This window comes from Ursus maritimus, unplaced genomic scaffold (genome assembly GCF_017311325.1).
Source record: "Ursus maritimus isolate PB19 unplaced genomic scaffold, ASM1731132v1 scaffold_16, whole genome shotgun sequence".
NCBI classification, from domain to species: domain Eukaryota; kingdom Metazoa; phylum Chordata; class Mammalia; order Carnivora; family Ursidae; genus Ursus; species Ursus maritimus.
In genome coordinates, this window is record NW_024424008.1 from 36,964,580 (window position 1) to 36,978,299 (window position 13,720).

Below are 13,720 nucleotides of genomic sequence, written 5' to 3' on the forward strand. Positions count from 1 at the left end.
GAGGCAGGAGCTGTATATGGGGAAAGGCTTGAAGTGGGATAGGACGTCAAGGGGCTGGGGAGAAGAGCTTTGACGCTCTGACGTGGCACCGAGGGAAATTCCTGCCTTTCGGTCTGCATCTGGAGATTGGACTGGAATGATTAAAAATGCACCTGGCAGTTTCCCAAGCCTTTGTACTATGTAGTTTCAGCCGAATGTTGGAACGACTCTAAAGTAGATACGGCAGATCAATTCTATTTTATAGAAGAGGAAATTGAGCCTCAATAACGTTTAGCGACTTGCTCAAGAGCACAGAACTGCTAAATGTCAGGCTCTGCACTGGACCTCAGTGGCATCCCACTCCAGGTCACTGCTTGCAGACTGTCATGCGTGCTGCGCCCTGCCTCCCTGCCTTTCTCAGAGAACCTTGCTTTGAACCAGCTGATGCATTTTAGGGGGTACTTAAATCTTCACGCACACAGTGTTGCTCAGGGCCCATTGATAGGGTTCTTGCTCTGAAAACGGCTCGGGGGGTTGGACTGTCTTCCTACTGGTTCAGACTCATGCTCTCTACCTTTGGCCTTCACACAGATCTCGAGGCTTTGCGAGGTTAATGGTGTTTCTTTTTTTTCCCCGCACCTGGCCCTTCAGGGGAAGCGTGGGCAAGGTGTGAGCAGAGACAGGAGAGCTACCCTTGGAGCTCCAACAGCGCCAGTGACTGCCCGAGCTTCGGAGACCATCCTCTAAGCAACCTCACAGAGAGTAATGCGGGGTTGGGGAGGGGAAAGGGGGGCTCGGGGAGAAAGGAGAGGGGAGAAAAACCATAAAGCAAGGGGGATACTGACCTTGCAACAAAGTTGAGCTTGTAGGCTCATTTAGTTCTAAATCGGGTGAGGGACATACAGGAGAGAAAAATGAAAACAAAGACATTTATTATATACAGCCGCTATATATTTGTCATATATAGTTTGTATACTGCCTTTCACATACAGTTCTGGGGGAATGGATAAATAAGGGAAGACACAAAAACCAAAGGTGGTAGGACAAGATGCAGCATGAGAAACACTAACGTGCCTTATGTTTCCATCCTTGGACGTGATGGTTGGAAAGTGAGGGAGCTGACCCCTCCTATATTTCCCAGAGTTGTGCTGAGCTGGGGGACTGAGCTGGTAGCAAAGGACCAAAGTTCCTTTCCAGATGAGGTTTCTGTCCCACATCTTACCCCCAGTGTCTCACTTTGGGAGACCAAGTTCAGGAATTTCTGGTCCCACGGCACCACAGTAGGAACAAGATAGCCCCAAGAACCACCATGATTCAGCGTTCTGGGGGCCCTGCAATCCCCGCCATCTTAGAGAGCAGGTGCTCAGGACACTATTGGTTCATGATGGGAAGGATGACCCTGCTCCATTTGGATGCGGCCATGATGGAGCCTCCCTGCGCAGCATTCCTCACTTTCCGACGTTCAGGTCATGTGATGAGGGCACACGGTTTGTATGAAAGTTGGTGGCAAAATGGTGATAATGCAGCTGGCTTGTCATGATGCTATAGGACAATGGACTGCATCACAAAGTTCACGGATTTGTGTAACACAAATGCCGCTTTCCCATCGCCCCAGTCTGCTTGATGGGTCTGGGCTCGCGGTCTGCTGATAATGGGAGATGACATGGACGCCTCCAGGATAAGTTTGTATTTGTGATTGGTGGTGGGCCTCCATCTTGACTTTTGGGGCTGCCGTGTCTGGACTAAACCTCGGCAAGAGCCAATGGGGTGGAAACACCCACCTTGCACATTAATGACATTTGGCTAGTTCCTCAGGACTATGTCAGCCACGGGCATTTCGGTGATGAGCTCCTCACAAATGGTCTCTCATTTGAGGTGAAAATTGCTTTCTGTTGGATTAAATTTGGAAAACGCTCCATGCTTTTTCTCCCTCTTAGAGACTTAGCATGTAAAGAAAAGCTCAGAGATTTCCACATTAAAGAACATTCCCACGTGTACCCCATTCATCTTGGTTGACCCAGTCTTTCTAAACTTATCTGAATACATATTATCATTTTTCCATTTTTTTTTTAAGAGAATCCTGGACTCCAGAGAGCTGGCAATTGGAGGAGCGTCTCAATGGCACACAGGGTGAATACAGACAGACCGACGGTGGGGAGGCAGAGGTTCTAATTGCAACACAGGGGTCTGCCGAGAAGAGCAGATTTATGGCACATGCCTCACTGCATTCCTTGTCACAAACGCCAGCTATTTCACTCTCGAAGTTTGTGCCTTCTCCCTGTTCTCATCTTCAGATGGCTTAAGGGGAAGAGGCCAGGGAATTAGAGAGTAGTGATAAAGCCAATTGCAAAACCATGTCATGCATCCAAATCAGAAGAGCGAGGCGGTCCGTGGAGGAGGAAGACTGGGATGAGTGCTGCTGTGGGAGGAGGGCAGGCCTGGGGAGGGGTGGACGGCACGGCTAGGAGAGCCTCAGGTTTGCAAGGCCAGGGAAGGAGGGGTCTGCCCCTTTATAATCCTGGCCCTTCTGTTTCTGCTGACAGACACCTGCCAGAAAGCCAGGAAGGCCTGACAAATGTGAGGGGCAATTATGACTATCCCTGTGTGAGGGATGTCAGACAGATCAATCACTCTAATCACAGCTCTGCCCATTCTGAGCTACCAGCTCTGGGATCAAGGGCAGCCTTCCCCTTCCCAGCCCCCTTGGATAAAGCTGGGTTTTGTTTTATGTGCTGGATAGAAGGGGGGCCGAATGTGATTTGGAAGCCAAGATGGGACAATGGAGCCGCACAGGCAGGTTATTTGGGGCAGGCCAGATGCAATGTGCTGTGGAAGGATGTGGTAGGGGCTGGGGGCGAGGGTGAGGTAATTGAAGCTATGGGTTTTCCAGGAATTCTCAGAGTAAAAAGAATTTATGTTCTTGCTAATTATCTGCTACCTTCCTTGCTTTCCCTCACCATCATATTCAAGGCTGCTTGCTACCATGGGAGACTAGGGGAATGGATTTGAAAAATTCCAAGCTACCTGAGCTTGTGAGGGTACGGAGGAATTTTCCCGCAAAAGCAACCAGAAACTCACCCTGCGGCCTGCAGGGTGAATCTGGATCTACCAAGGGATGCAAGTCACCCCTGGACACCTGGAGTCCTGGCGGATGACACAGACCTACACATCAGCTCACTTCCGAGCGTGGCTGTTTGAGACATCCGGGGTCTGCAAGGAGCTTGTCTGTTTGCTTTCTTTACTTGCTCCCGGCACCAATATAGATGCCAGATAAGGAAGGAAGGAAGCGCAATCTGCTGTGCCCATATCAGTCCTTCAATAAACCGTTGTTTAATGAATTAATGCATGAATGACCATGTGACTTCTGTCAGGATGGTGGCTTGGCTGAACCGATATATCTTAATCCAGTCAGACAACACCCTTTGACACAAATGAAGAGCTGGGGAAATCCTCATTTCCTTTGTGAATTCTCCCTCCGAGGCTAATATTCAGGACCCCAAGGCCCATGATTCTACTTTTACAAACAGAACCCAGTTTCTCCTATGTCCCAACAGCCAGGAAAAGGTTCAGAAATGGTAACATTTTACACGGCTCTAGTGAACGAAGTATTGAAATAGTAAATGTTCCTCTCCGAGTGCTTTGCTATTATGCCCAGTTAGAACCGCCGCCCCCACCCCATCCCTAGTCAGCTGAGGAGCTGTTGAAGAGAAAAAATTAAATGTCACTTTATCATTGCCCACTACAAAATGAAGCATGAACAGTCTTTCTCATTTTTTTCCCTCCTACCGATCCCCAACCATGCACTAGCGCTCCCTCTCTCTTTTTTTTTCTCTCTCTCTCTCTCCCCCTCCTCTCTTTTCTAACTCACCCCTACCCAGCTTCTCCTGATTCTCTTACACTTGCCACCTCACCCGGGCTGTTCCTTCTGACTCCTTCTGTCCCACAGGACCCTTTCCTGCTTTCACTGCCCAGCTCAGGGCTCAGTCTTACCAAAGAGCGTGATGCTGGCATTGGTGTGGCCCAACTTATTGGAGGCCACACAGGTGTAGTTCCCATAGTCGTGCTCTGAGACATTGAAGAAGATGAGTTTTGAGAGAAAAGGTCTGTTTTCCACTTTGACCCCCTTCTTTCCTTCAACCAGTCTGAGACCAACAAGAGAGAGACAAAAAAGGAGAAAAAAGGAGTGGGTTATATTTTTCTCATAGGAGGAAGACAGACTCTGGAACTAATGATCTTCTTATTGTCCCCTTCTTGACATCACGATGACTACTTTTTCCCCCACTCAGCTAATGCAATTCACACATACATAATGACACATAATTGTATTTCTCTATTTTTATGCATGTGCCTGGAGACACTCCTGACACTACACAGATAATTCACCAAGTTCTCTGAAGGCAGGTGCCTTCAACACATCGAATGTGTCAACCGTGACATTCAGACAGTAGGTTCTCCAAGTGTGGACTTAATTGATGTTGATGATATGGCTAATGAACATGATGATGATGGAAATCATAAATAATTTAAAAAAAACCCTCAATCTTCAAAGAGAAGAGCTTGAGAGTTTTGAAAGAACAAAGTGTTTCCAAGGACCTGAGTGATAAATGTTCTCTTAGGAACTTGAGGCATTCTGCAGATAATACCTTATTTTTTTTGGTGAACAGAATACAAGAATCAGGGATCACTTTTACAGCAGGGTACTCTGAAGGGCTTGGGAGAGGTGGTCTGCCCAGAGTATTATAATAAGTCGGTCTGGAAAGGATCATAGATTCCTTAGAGTCTGACCGTATAGAGCCTTGTCAGTCTCCCTGAGCAATCCATTATGGTAGTCCAATATGCCACAAGGGCTAGCACTGGTGGTAGAGGCCACTAAAGAAAGGCCACAGAGGGTGAGTGGGGAAAACAGATATACCTGCTAGGGCCATAGACACCACTACTGGGCAGATGGAGAGGGTAGGGAGAACACTGCTAGGGGCTGGTGGGGTCATATACTCTATTTCAGGATGCTGTCAGCAAAAATTCTTACTGCCATAGCATGTCTACGTGGAAATTATGACACCAACCCTCTTCCTTTTAAAAACTCTGGAATGTCCTATTTCAGAGAATGGGCTTTAAGCCAACCTTTTACTTTCCCTGAAATAATTTGTCTTGCTTGCCCAGAAGCTGAGCCTATGCTATAGGAAAGATAAATGTAAGGGGGAAGAATCCTTCTGAATGGAAGATCTCAGAAAACATGGTTCAGGGCTTGTCTGGGGCAGGATGTGTAGGAAGTAAACAATGTCAAGACACAGGGGACAGGAATTGGGGCCAATGGCTGGTTTTGGAGTCATCAAACTGAGAAAGAAAATATTCAAGGCAGAATGGGAAGTGAATCCCAGCAAGAAAGACAGTGATGAGAAAACACTCCATAAACTATAAAATGTTATTCAATATACTATATTTCTGTTGAGTCAGACATCATGATCTCCTGCCTGTCCCTGGGTCCCAACGTGTTTTTGGCACACAGGACAGCTGCGTTGTCATCACCTGAAGACACTGTCTGTGTAGGACTACAGAACGGTTCTCTCCACCACCCCAACCCAATCAGAAGAGAAAGCCAGGCTCTGGCTTCAGTTCTCCTGCAACATCTGTCTCTTGGGAAGTCAGAAGGTTGGCTGGAGGAACTTGCTTGCTTTTCATTATGCAGATTTTCCTCTGGGAGCCTTTCTGTCTCATAAGCTGAGGGCAGTGAACTGGCCTGAGTCCATGGACTTCATTAAAATGTGAGCACTGTAGGAACTGAAGGAGGCATCCGGCTGTGATGCCAGACGCCGCCGTTCTATTTCCAGCTTGTTATGTAGATATTGATCCTCTAGGGGGTGCTGTCCAAAGAAGGCTCTACAAGCCCACCCACCAGGAGGTTTTCCAGAGCTCGTCAAGTGTATTGATCCCATTTGCCATTTTGACGCCATTCCTGGGCTGGGGAGGAAGCCTTCACATCAGATCCAAGCTGTGAATTAGATTTCAGCTCTGCAGTGGGGAGAGACACTTACCCGAAGCAGGTTCCTGCTTGACAGCTCTGAAATGTCTTTAGCTAAAAGCAGGGTGGGGTGGCGAGCAGCGCTTTGCAGCACTTTGCAGCTTCTGGGATGACACACTTGCTGCTTCTCTGTGTGGTCACACATTTCCCCATCCCATAACGCTCCCAGGCTACAGGTTTTTAAGGAACCTGAGGCTTTTCATTGGTTCATGCCCCCGTGGATGGGTGGCTCTTAGTAAGTATAGCATCCCATTTCTTCTCCCTTTGATTGATGACACACACAGGGGCGCACAGTTGAGTAGTGCTAGGACTCAGACAAAAGAGGCTTCTACAGTAAATTTTGAGAAAACTGCCTGTCCCCATCATACAGACTCCTTTGATTTGCCTCGGAAGTCCGCTCATGTCCCTGGAAATGGAGCTAGGGCAGAGCTGCTCTTTCCTGCAGGGGGTCCCGTCTGGAGGAGGTTGCCTGCCAGCCTGCCAGGAAGGACTCACAGCAACAAGGACCTTGGAGCCAGAGCTGTTTTTGCTGCACTGGGTGGCAGGAGGACAGACAACTCCACTCAGTGGGAGAACACGGGAAATAAATAAATGAGGAGCACATGGAAAGCTGACCAGAATCATTTAAAGGGAGAAAGGAGCCCCCATGAGAAGAGCTTGGACAGCAGAGGAATCAAGGCTGCCTGAGCCAGGGGTGTCTGAAACCCCACTGTGGGGAGGCAATCGGGCTTTCTCCTCCTGGGAAAATAACGCATACACAGCAGCCCCTCTGACGACACCAAGGGTACAAAGCAGGGCTGTCTTTTCATTTTTTTCTCACCACTGGCCATTTCTGCCTATGGCTGGCTCTACTTTCCTCCATGTATTTTAAGATCTCACTTTCCCTACTACCCATCACCAGTCTATCCCATTCCCCCACCCCCTCCCCTCTGAAGCCCTCAGTTTGTTGAGGGTAGTAAGGAGGGCACATATTGCATGGTGCACTGGGTGTTATACGCAAGTAATGAATCATCGAACTTTACATCAGAAACCAGGGATGTACTGTATGGTGACTAACATAATATAATAAAAAAACATTAAAAAAAATCTCACTTTCCCCTACATTTTTGCTTATATCTTTTTCTCCCACCGAGAATTTAAAAAAATAAGATGCATCTGATTAGGCGAAGACTTGGATAATTGAAGGTTCAGGAACTGGCCGTACAGCTCCATGTTTTTTGTTATTGTTTTTTTTTTTTTTTTTTGATACTAGACTTTCACCTAGGAGGTCCTTCAGCGGGAAGGCGGAGGGAAAAGGGAAACAAGACTTGCAAGAGAAATGCTTATTTATTGGGGAAATGGTACTCCCTTCAGCTTGATTCTGAGTTCTTAGAAGAAGGGGGAAAGACAGCTTTTTCTTCTTATCTCTTCATGTGTTTGCTTTTCTTCCTTCTGCCTCACGTCTTTCATCTCTAAAATGGGCCAGATGAATAGGATACACCTTGCCAAGTTGCTGCTAGGCTTTGTACTTCAAGATGGAAAAGCACTGCTTCTCATTTGGAAGGATTATGATCAGACACGGTGAAGCTTACAATGGAGTCACGTGATTCCGAGACTGGGAGAGCTTTTGGTGTCTGACCGACCTCATAAAGAAGGGCACCCAAGGCGTGCTGGAGATGTTCTAAGTAGTGCGGGCAACAGTTGGGTCACTGCTGGCCTGGACCCACTCCGTGTTCCCCTTCCCGCAATCCCTCTTGGGCTGTTTTTCTTCCCAGCTTCTCAGCCCCTGGAATGCCTTCCTCCTCCCAGCCATATGCACCTCGGACAGTGTTGCGTCACCCCCTCCCCATTTTTATCAAAGCATTTGGAGCACAGACAGCTCTTGCACATTTATTCGTTGTTCATCCACCTTAAAATAGCTCTTTGATCACAGTAATTGTCATGTTCCCGGGCTGTTTTGAGCCGCTGAACCTTGTGCTAACTCGCCATTTGATAACTCCTCGCAATGACAATCTTCCCTGAATCACAACAGATACCCCGATGATGGCTGCAACAATGAGAGGGAAGGGAATAGTCGCCTTTCTTTTCTTTTACCTTGAAAGAACAACCCGGGCACAAAGGTAGGGCTAAATCCGGTCACGGACTCTTTTATCCACCACCACCGAGGGTATCCGGAACTGAACTGGAAACCCACTAACTTGTTGGCCACTCCCAGCGCCCCGTGAACATTCCCAGCTTCTTAATGCACGCCTGAGAGTGTGTTAAAAATAGCTTCAGGCAGAACACATTATTTTCTTGCCCTATAACAAAATTCACAGGCCTTGCAATGCTTCTGGTGGCCCTTCTTGGAGATTTTGCTTTCCTAAAAAACATGTTTTCTTTCAAGCCCGTCGATTGGCGGGGGCTAACTCTGCATGGAAACATTAAAAACAGAACTGGAAATCATGAATAATCAGAAAATATCCCCTCCCCAACCTTGCTAGCTAGTTGGAACTAGAAGAAGACTGTTCAGGGATTCATGTGTAAACATCTGGAAACAGAAAGCTGGAAAAACTTTCTTCTCCTTGGGGGCAGAGGGGGTAAGGAGGGAGGCTTTACCTTTTGTCATCTTTGTACCACTGGAATTCTGCGGAGGGAACAGCTGAGGCCTCACACTGCAGTGTTCCCTTCTGTCCCACGGGGACGCCTGTCCCCTTAGCTTCTGAAATGTACGGCGGGTCTGCAGAGAGAAGATGTGCTGTAGCATTTTAAAACGCATCCTAAAACGGATCAGGTTGCCTCATTCACTGGTTTTGGTGTTTACTCCCTCCTCTACCTCTGCTTGCTCGAGCTGACAAATTGAAACAGGAACTGAGCCTGGGAGTGAGACCATTCAACACAGTGCTAAGGAAAAGCTTGTCTTCCTAGCATGTATGGCTGCTGTTTCCCTCTGTGCAGAGGTGGAATGACCAGGTATTGAGGCATATTTCCTGTTTAAACTTCTTAACTCTCATAGGAGAATGCCAGCCCATCAACCCTACACTCCTTTAATCAGCCTTATAGAATTTCTGCACACCGGGTTCTTGCCAGTCTATAACCTCGAACCATTCAATTCCCATCAAAAGCTCGGTTGTAAGAAATAATATTCATGGAGAATAGCCTGAAGCATAGACAGATCAGTCATTCTTCCAGGCATCCTAAAATGGATCCCCAAATCCAGCCAGACCAAACTAGACCTATAAAGTTGGCCTGTGTTCATTTGAAGTCTTTACCTAACTACCCTTGGCAATTCCAACAGTTTGCATTGAAGTGCATTATGAAAAACAGCCATAATAAACTTGGCATTCTATTTATTGCAGAAATACCGTGTGTGATGTTGACTATATCTCAAAGTGATCTATTTGTGGAGACACTAACGAGAAATTTCTCTGGGGTCTCAGTACCAGGAAAAGCAGTGTTTCTCCCAAGCAACGGGTTTCCTTTCATCTTAGGGACATAAACCTTAAAGCAGATGATGTCTCCCCGCTTTGATTTCACAACTCAAAGCCAAATTCTGCACCTGCACCTACCCTCCTTGAGGTATATATTTCCCGTGTTCATTTATCCCTAGCGTTCACTTATTGTCCTAAAAAGGTTTTCCTTCTGTGCACATCTCCTTACTTTCCAGGTTAATTTTTATTAACTGCAAGTCATTTCAAATCCCTTTAAAAAAATCGGTAGTACACATTTTGGTATAAAAAACGGTGGCATTGTTGTAACTATTTCCTTGCTTCTTAAAGCGCTGGGTATTAAGTAGGTTCAAATTATAACAGAAAGCAAAATATTAAAGAATGAATAATCACCAAGGCACAATATTCTTCCCACACCTCCACCCCCAAGTTTTGAAAGGGAAAGGCTTCTTGTCTGCTGGTTTAGTTCTTGGGTTCTATCCTGTTGTAAGACTTCCTGAAATAAGCACAGCAGAGAAAACTTTCAAAATGTCATACAGAACTGAGTCAATGTATACTATACGGAAGCAAGAGGAGAGAGCGTGAGAGACAGGTGGGGAAGTGGAGGAAGCTCAATGTCAGAGAGAATCTGGGTGGCTGATAAGAGAAAATGAGGGGTCTAGAGCAGCGATTTCCAAACTTTTTGGATTCTGTACTTCTGTTATTCAAAATCAGGTTTTGAGCTACATCCTCTAATATGTGCATGTTTATTTATATTTACATTATGAATGTGTACTTTGTACATCAACATATGTAATCACAAAAGTATGAGATCACATAAGTATACCATCAATATGTACCATAAATTTCCATAAATATATCATAAATTTCCTTTATACACCTGGTATTTTGTTCCCCACTATGGACATGACTGGGCTAGAGAGGGAGGAGCTAGGAAACAGTACGAACAAAGTATGGGAAAAATTGGGATTCGAAGATGCATTTCTATAAATTATGCATCAAAGGCCATTTGATGATCTTCCAGGAATATAAGTCAAGCTTGGGATTGTATTAAATTACTTTCAGCTGCATTTTTTTTTAAAACTAGAATTTGGAATTGTTTCTCTTGAAAGCAGAGAATGGACAATGCTACGGCATTATTTCCCATCCTGAGTCAGCAGCTGGCTCTGTGATCCAGCTCTTTGCTGTGGCCATGACAGCAGCCAGGCTCACGCACACACAGGGTGGAGGTTCCTGAGACCACTTACAATTCACGGTGACCTTTACTCTCCGGACCACTGGTGCAGCCACATCATTGGAGGCACTGCACTCATAGTCCCCCGACTGCTCCCGCGTGATGCCCTGGATTTCCAGGTATTCGTCTTCACTCACAAAGCCCACGGCTGCAGGAGAAGGTATGGTGAGAAGAAAAACAAAACACCAAAGGTATAAACTTAGAAAACAAAGTATAAAATGGTTATGTCTGCAGAGAATTGTGCCATTTCCAAGTTCGGATTCTTGGGAACGATGCCTATTCTCCTTCCCCCACTCCCAGCCCTTCTACTGCTTCCATCATTAACTTTCCTTTAATTCCCCAGTGGACCAGCTGAAATGTTTGTACCCCTACCTAGGCTGAACACAGAGCCTGGAGAATTACTGGTCCTCGAGAAGTGATTTATAATTTTGACATTTACACTGCCCAACTCTTACCAAGCAGTGGGGCTCTGGGATCTAAGTTAGGCACCATAGGTGAATATTAACTCTTTCTGACTTCAGGATATCATTAAGGCTGAACCTTGAAATCTAGGGCTGATCACTGCATCCTAGACCAGGAGTTAATTAAAAACATCACACTAGCAGTTACACACACACACACACACACACACGCCATGAAAGGCAGTGGAGACACTGACAAAATAAACCTAAACCCTTGCTTTTAGATTTAGACACTCAGTAAGATAAGCGAAGAACAGTTTCCTAAACTTTGATCTGCTAGGGCTCTCGTGTGGCCGATCCTGAAGACAAACCAACAACAAGGACACCACACTTCCACACAGATACGGAAGGAAGTCAAGAGCAAGAAGAAACAGCGGCAAATCTTATCCTGTCATGTCGCCACGCTGAGACGCAGTTTCTCTGTTGAAAATTATGAATAATAATAACCACCCTCTACCTACCGGTTCCTACCTGAGCACTGGCCATGAGCATTGGCTTATGGAAGCCATAAGGTTAAAGCCGAGAAGACTGATTTCACAGTCCTCTCCCTTAGTCACGGTCAACTTCAGCCTACTCGCGGAAAGGCGAGGGAGGACAAAAAGAACTGCTCACATCCCAGCATCATTCCGCCTTCTCCGTTAAGTAAAGAGAGTTAGCGTGATGATATATAGTTATCGTGTAAACTGGGATACTTTTAAGAGTAAAAGGGGGACTAGTAATAGTTACTCTGGGACAGTAAGCATAAGTTGAGACTAGACTGTCCCTGGCAACTGAGAGACAGTTCGCAGGCATGTTGTACATACAGTTCTATTACCTCCACGGGGTTGTTGGGGTAACAGATGAAAACGTATATACACGGAAGTGATCTAAAAACACTCACTCACACGCTGCACGCCTGTTGCTTTAGGAGCAAGCTGTGACCTGCTGGGAAGCAGACTCAGGCGGAGTGAAACTATTTTATCAGGAGTGGCCCACATGAGTAAAGGAAAGAGAGGAGCATTTCTCTCCGGGTGATACGACCCCTCCATAACGCCACAGGGAACTGCTGAGCCAAAGCAGGAAAAGGACAACAGTAACACACTAATCTAATACAAAGAACGATAGACACGGTATTTAAAGTTACCATTGTATTCGTTCTGTGACATTGCTAAGGTCACCATCTTTATCAAGATAACAACAGAAATAACAGTGACAGCAATTAGAAAAGGACTATCTTGGATCTTGAAGGGCTGCTACCTGCCCACCACTGCCACCACTCCTTGCTCGTGAGAAGTCTGTGCCATCATCCAGTAATAAGCCCAACCTGAGGATTTCCTCACACACGTTCACGTCACCTGGAACCCACACTGTATATGGGTGGACACTCTCTTGCCTCTACTACCTACAGAAGAGCAAAAGAACAGCCTGTATGTGTTACAGCAAGCAACCCAAATTCACAAGAATCAGGAACACATTCATAAGTAGAAACCAGGGCCCGAAAGTCCAGGCTATGGGGAGAGGACCATCAATATTAACCCACAGAGACTGACAGTCCCAACCGGTAAGACATCTCTAATGATCAACAGTAGCTTTTTTGCTATTGTTTTGTAAGCATCTTTAGGGGGAGAAGTACTAACCTTGATTTGAGGAAGAGTGGAAAAAATAAGAAGGGAAGGGTTACACAAAGAAGTTGTGATTCCTTCTGTGTTGTCATTGTTTATTTTCTACCAACCTCAAGCCTACATTTGTCAGATCTTTCCCGGCTAGAATGCTATAATTACTGTGCAAAGCATCTCGGAGACCAGTGTCACACTTAATATTCCCATTAATTTTAAATGGTAGTCCTTGGTACATATGTGTGGCAATTGGTGTCATATTTTAATTAGGCTTGCCCTACACCATCTGAAATTAATAATAGCTCGAATTACCGATGTAATTTATAAATTAACAGTGCCGTAGCATTAGGAAATAAATTAGCTCTGGACAGCTGTTTCTGGATGGAGCTCCAGTGTCAGAGCAGTGATTGGTAGGACCTCACATCTCCTGGGAGGCTGTGTACTATACCACCAAAGCAAGGAAACTAAAGGACACAGGGGTCTCTGCATCTCTTGTCCTTGCCTCCAACTAGAGGCCATGACTTCACTTTAATTTCACCATCCAAATGGTGGTAATTTCACCACAGCAAGATTTACAAGGACCCAGCTTGGATGAGCTTGTTATATGGACGTCCAAATGAGAAGCAAGTCCGAGGGCTTACAGACTCAAATGCAAGTACATAAATGCCAGGGTGATCACAGTCATGAATTCAAGTGGGGACAGGTATATTAGTGTATGTGTAATTTTGTACATGGATATCAGGCAATCTTATGTAGGAAACGAAGTTGGATGGCTTAAGATTTGGGGAAGCCGTATGTTCTCCATCGATCCAGATTTCTATTACCAGAGGGAAGGGATTTACACTTAAGTCATTCTGCAGAAAGTAATGAGGCTTAATTTTACTATCATATGTTCTCCAGACCAAATGTAGAATTACAGAAAAACCACAAAGACTCCACTGCTCACCGATTGTTACATGTCTACCTTCTGATTAAATTGGGTAAGGCAGATGAAAAGTAATTCATAGAGTAAAATGCTTTATACA

At 45.7% G+C, this 13,720-nt stretch overlaps 1 protein-coding gene across 3 annotated transcripts in view; it reads right to left on the reverse strand.

The window, feature by feature from the left end:
- Positions 1 to 13,720, reverse strand: part of NTM (neurotrimin) — a 658,310-nt gene that overhangs the window by 11,232 nt on the left and 633,358 nt on the right. For 2 of the 3 annotated variants that reach the window (XM_040631016.1, XM_040631017.1), the window contains 3 exons: positions 10,653 to 10,787; positions 8,576 to 8,696; positions 3,970 to 4,121 (listed from right to left, as the gene is read on the reverse strand). In XM_040631016.1, coding sequence (XP_040486950.1) covers positions 3,970 to 4,121; positions 8,576 to 8,696; positions 10,653 to 10,787 — 408 coding nt within the window. Of the gene's footprint in view, positions 1 to 824; positions 861 to 3,969; positions 4,122 to 8,575; positions 8,697 to 10,652; positions 10,788 to 13,720 lie in introns of all 3 variants that reach the window. The other variant, XM_008688321.2, reaches the window with a different exon arrangement.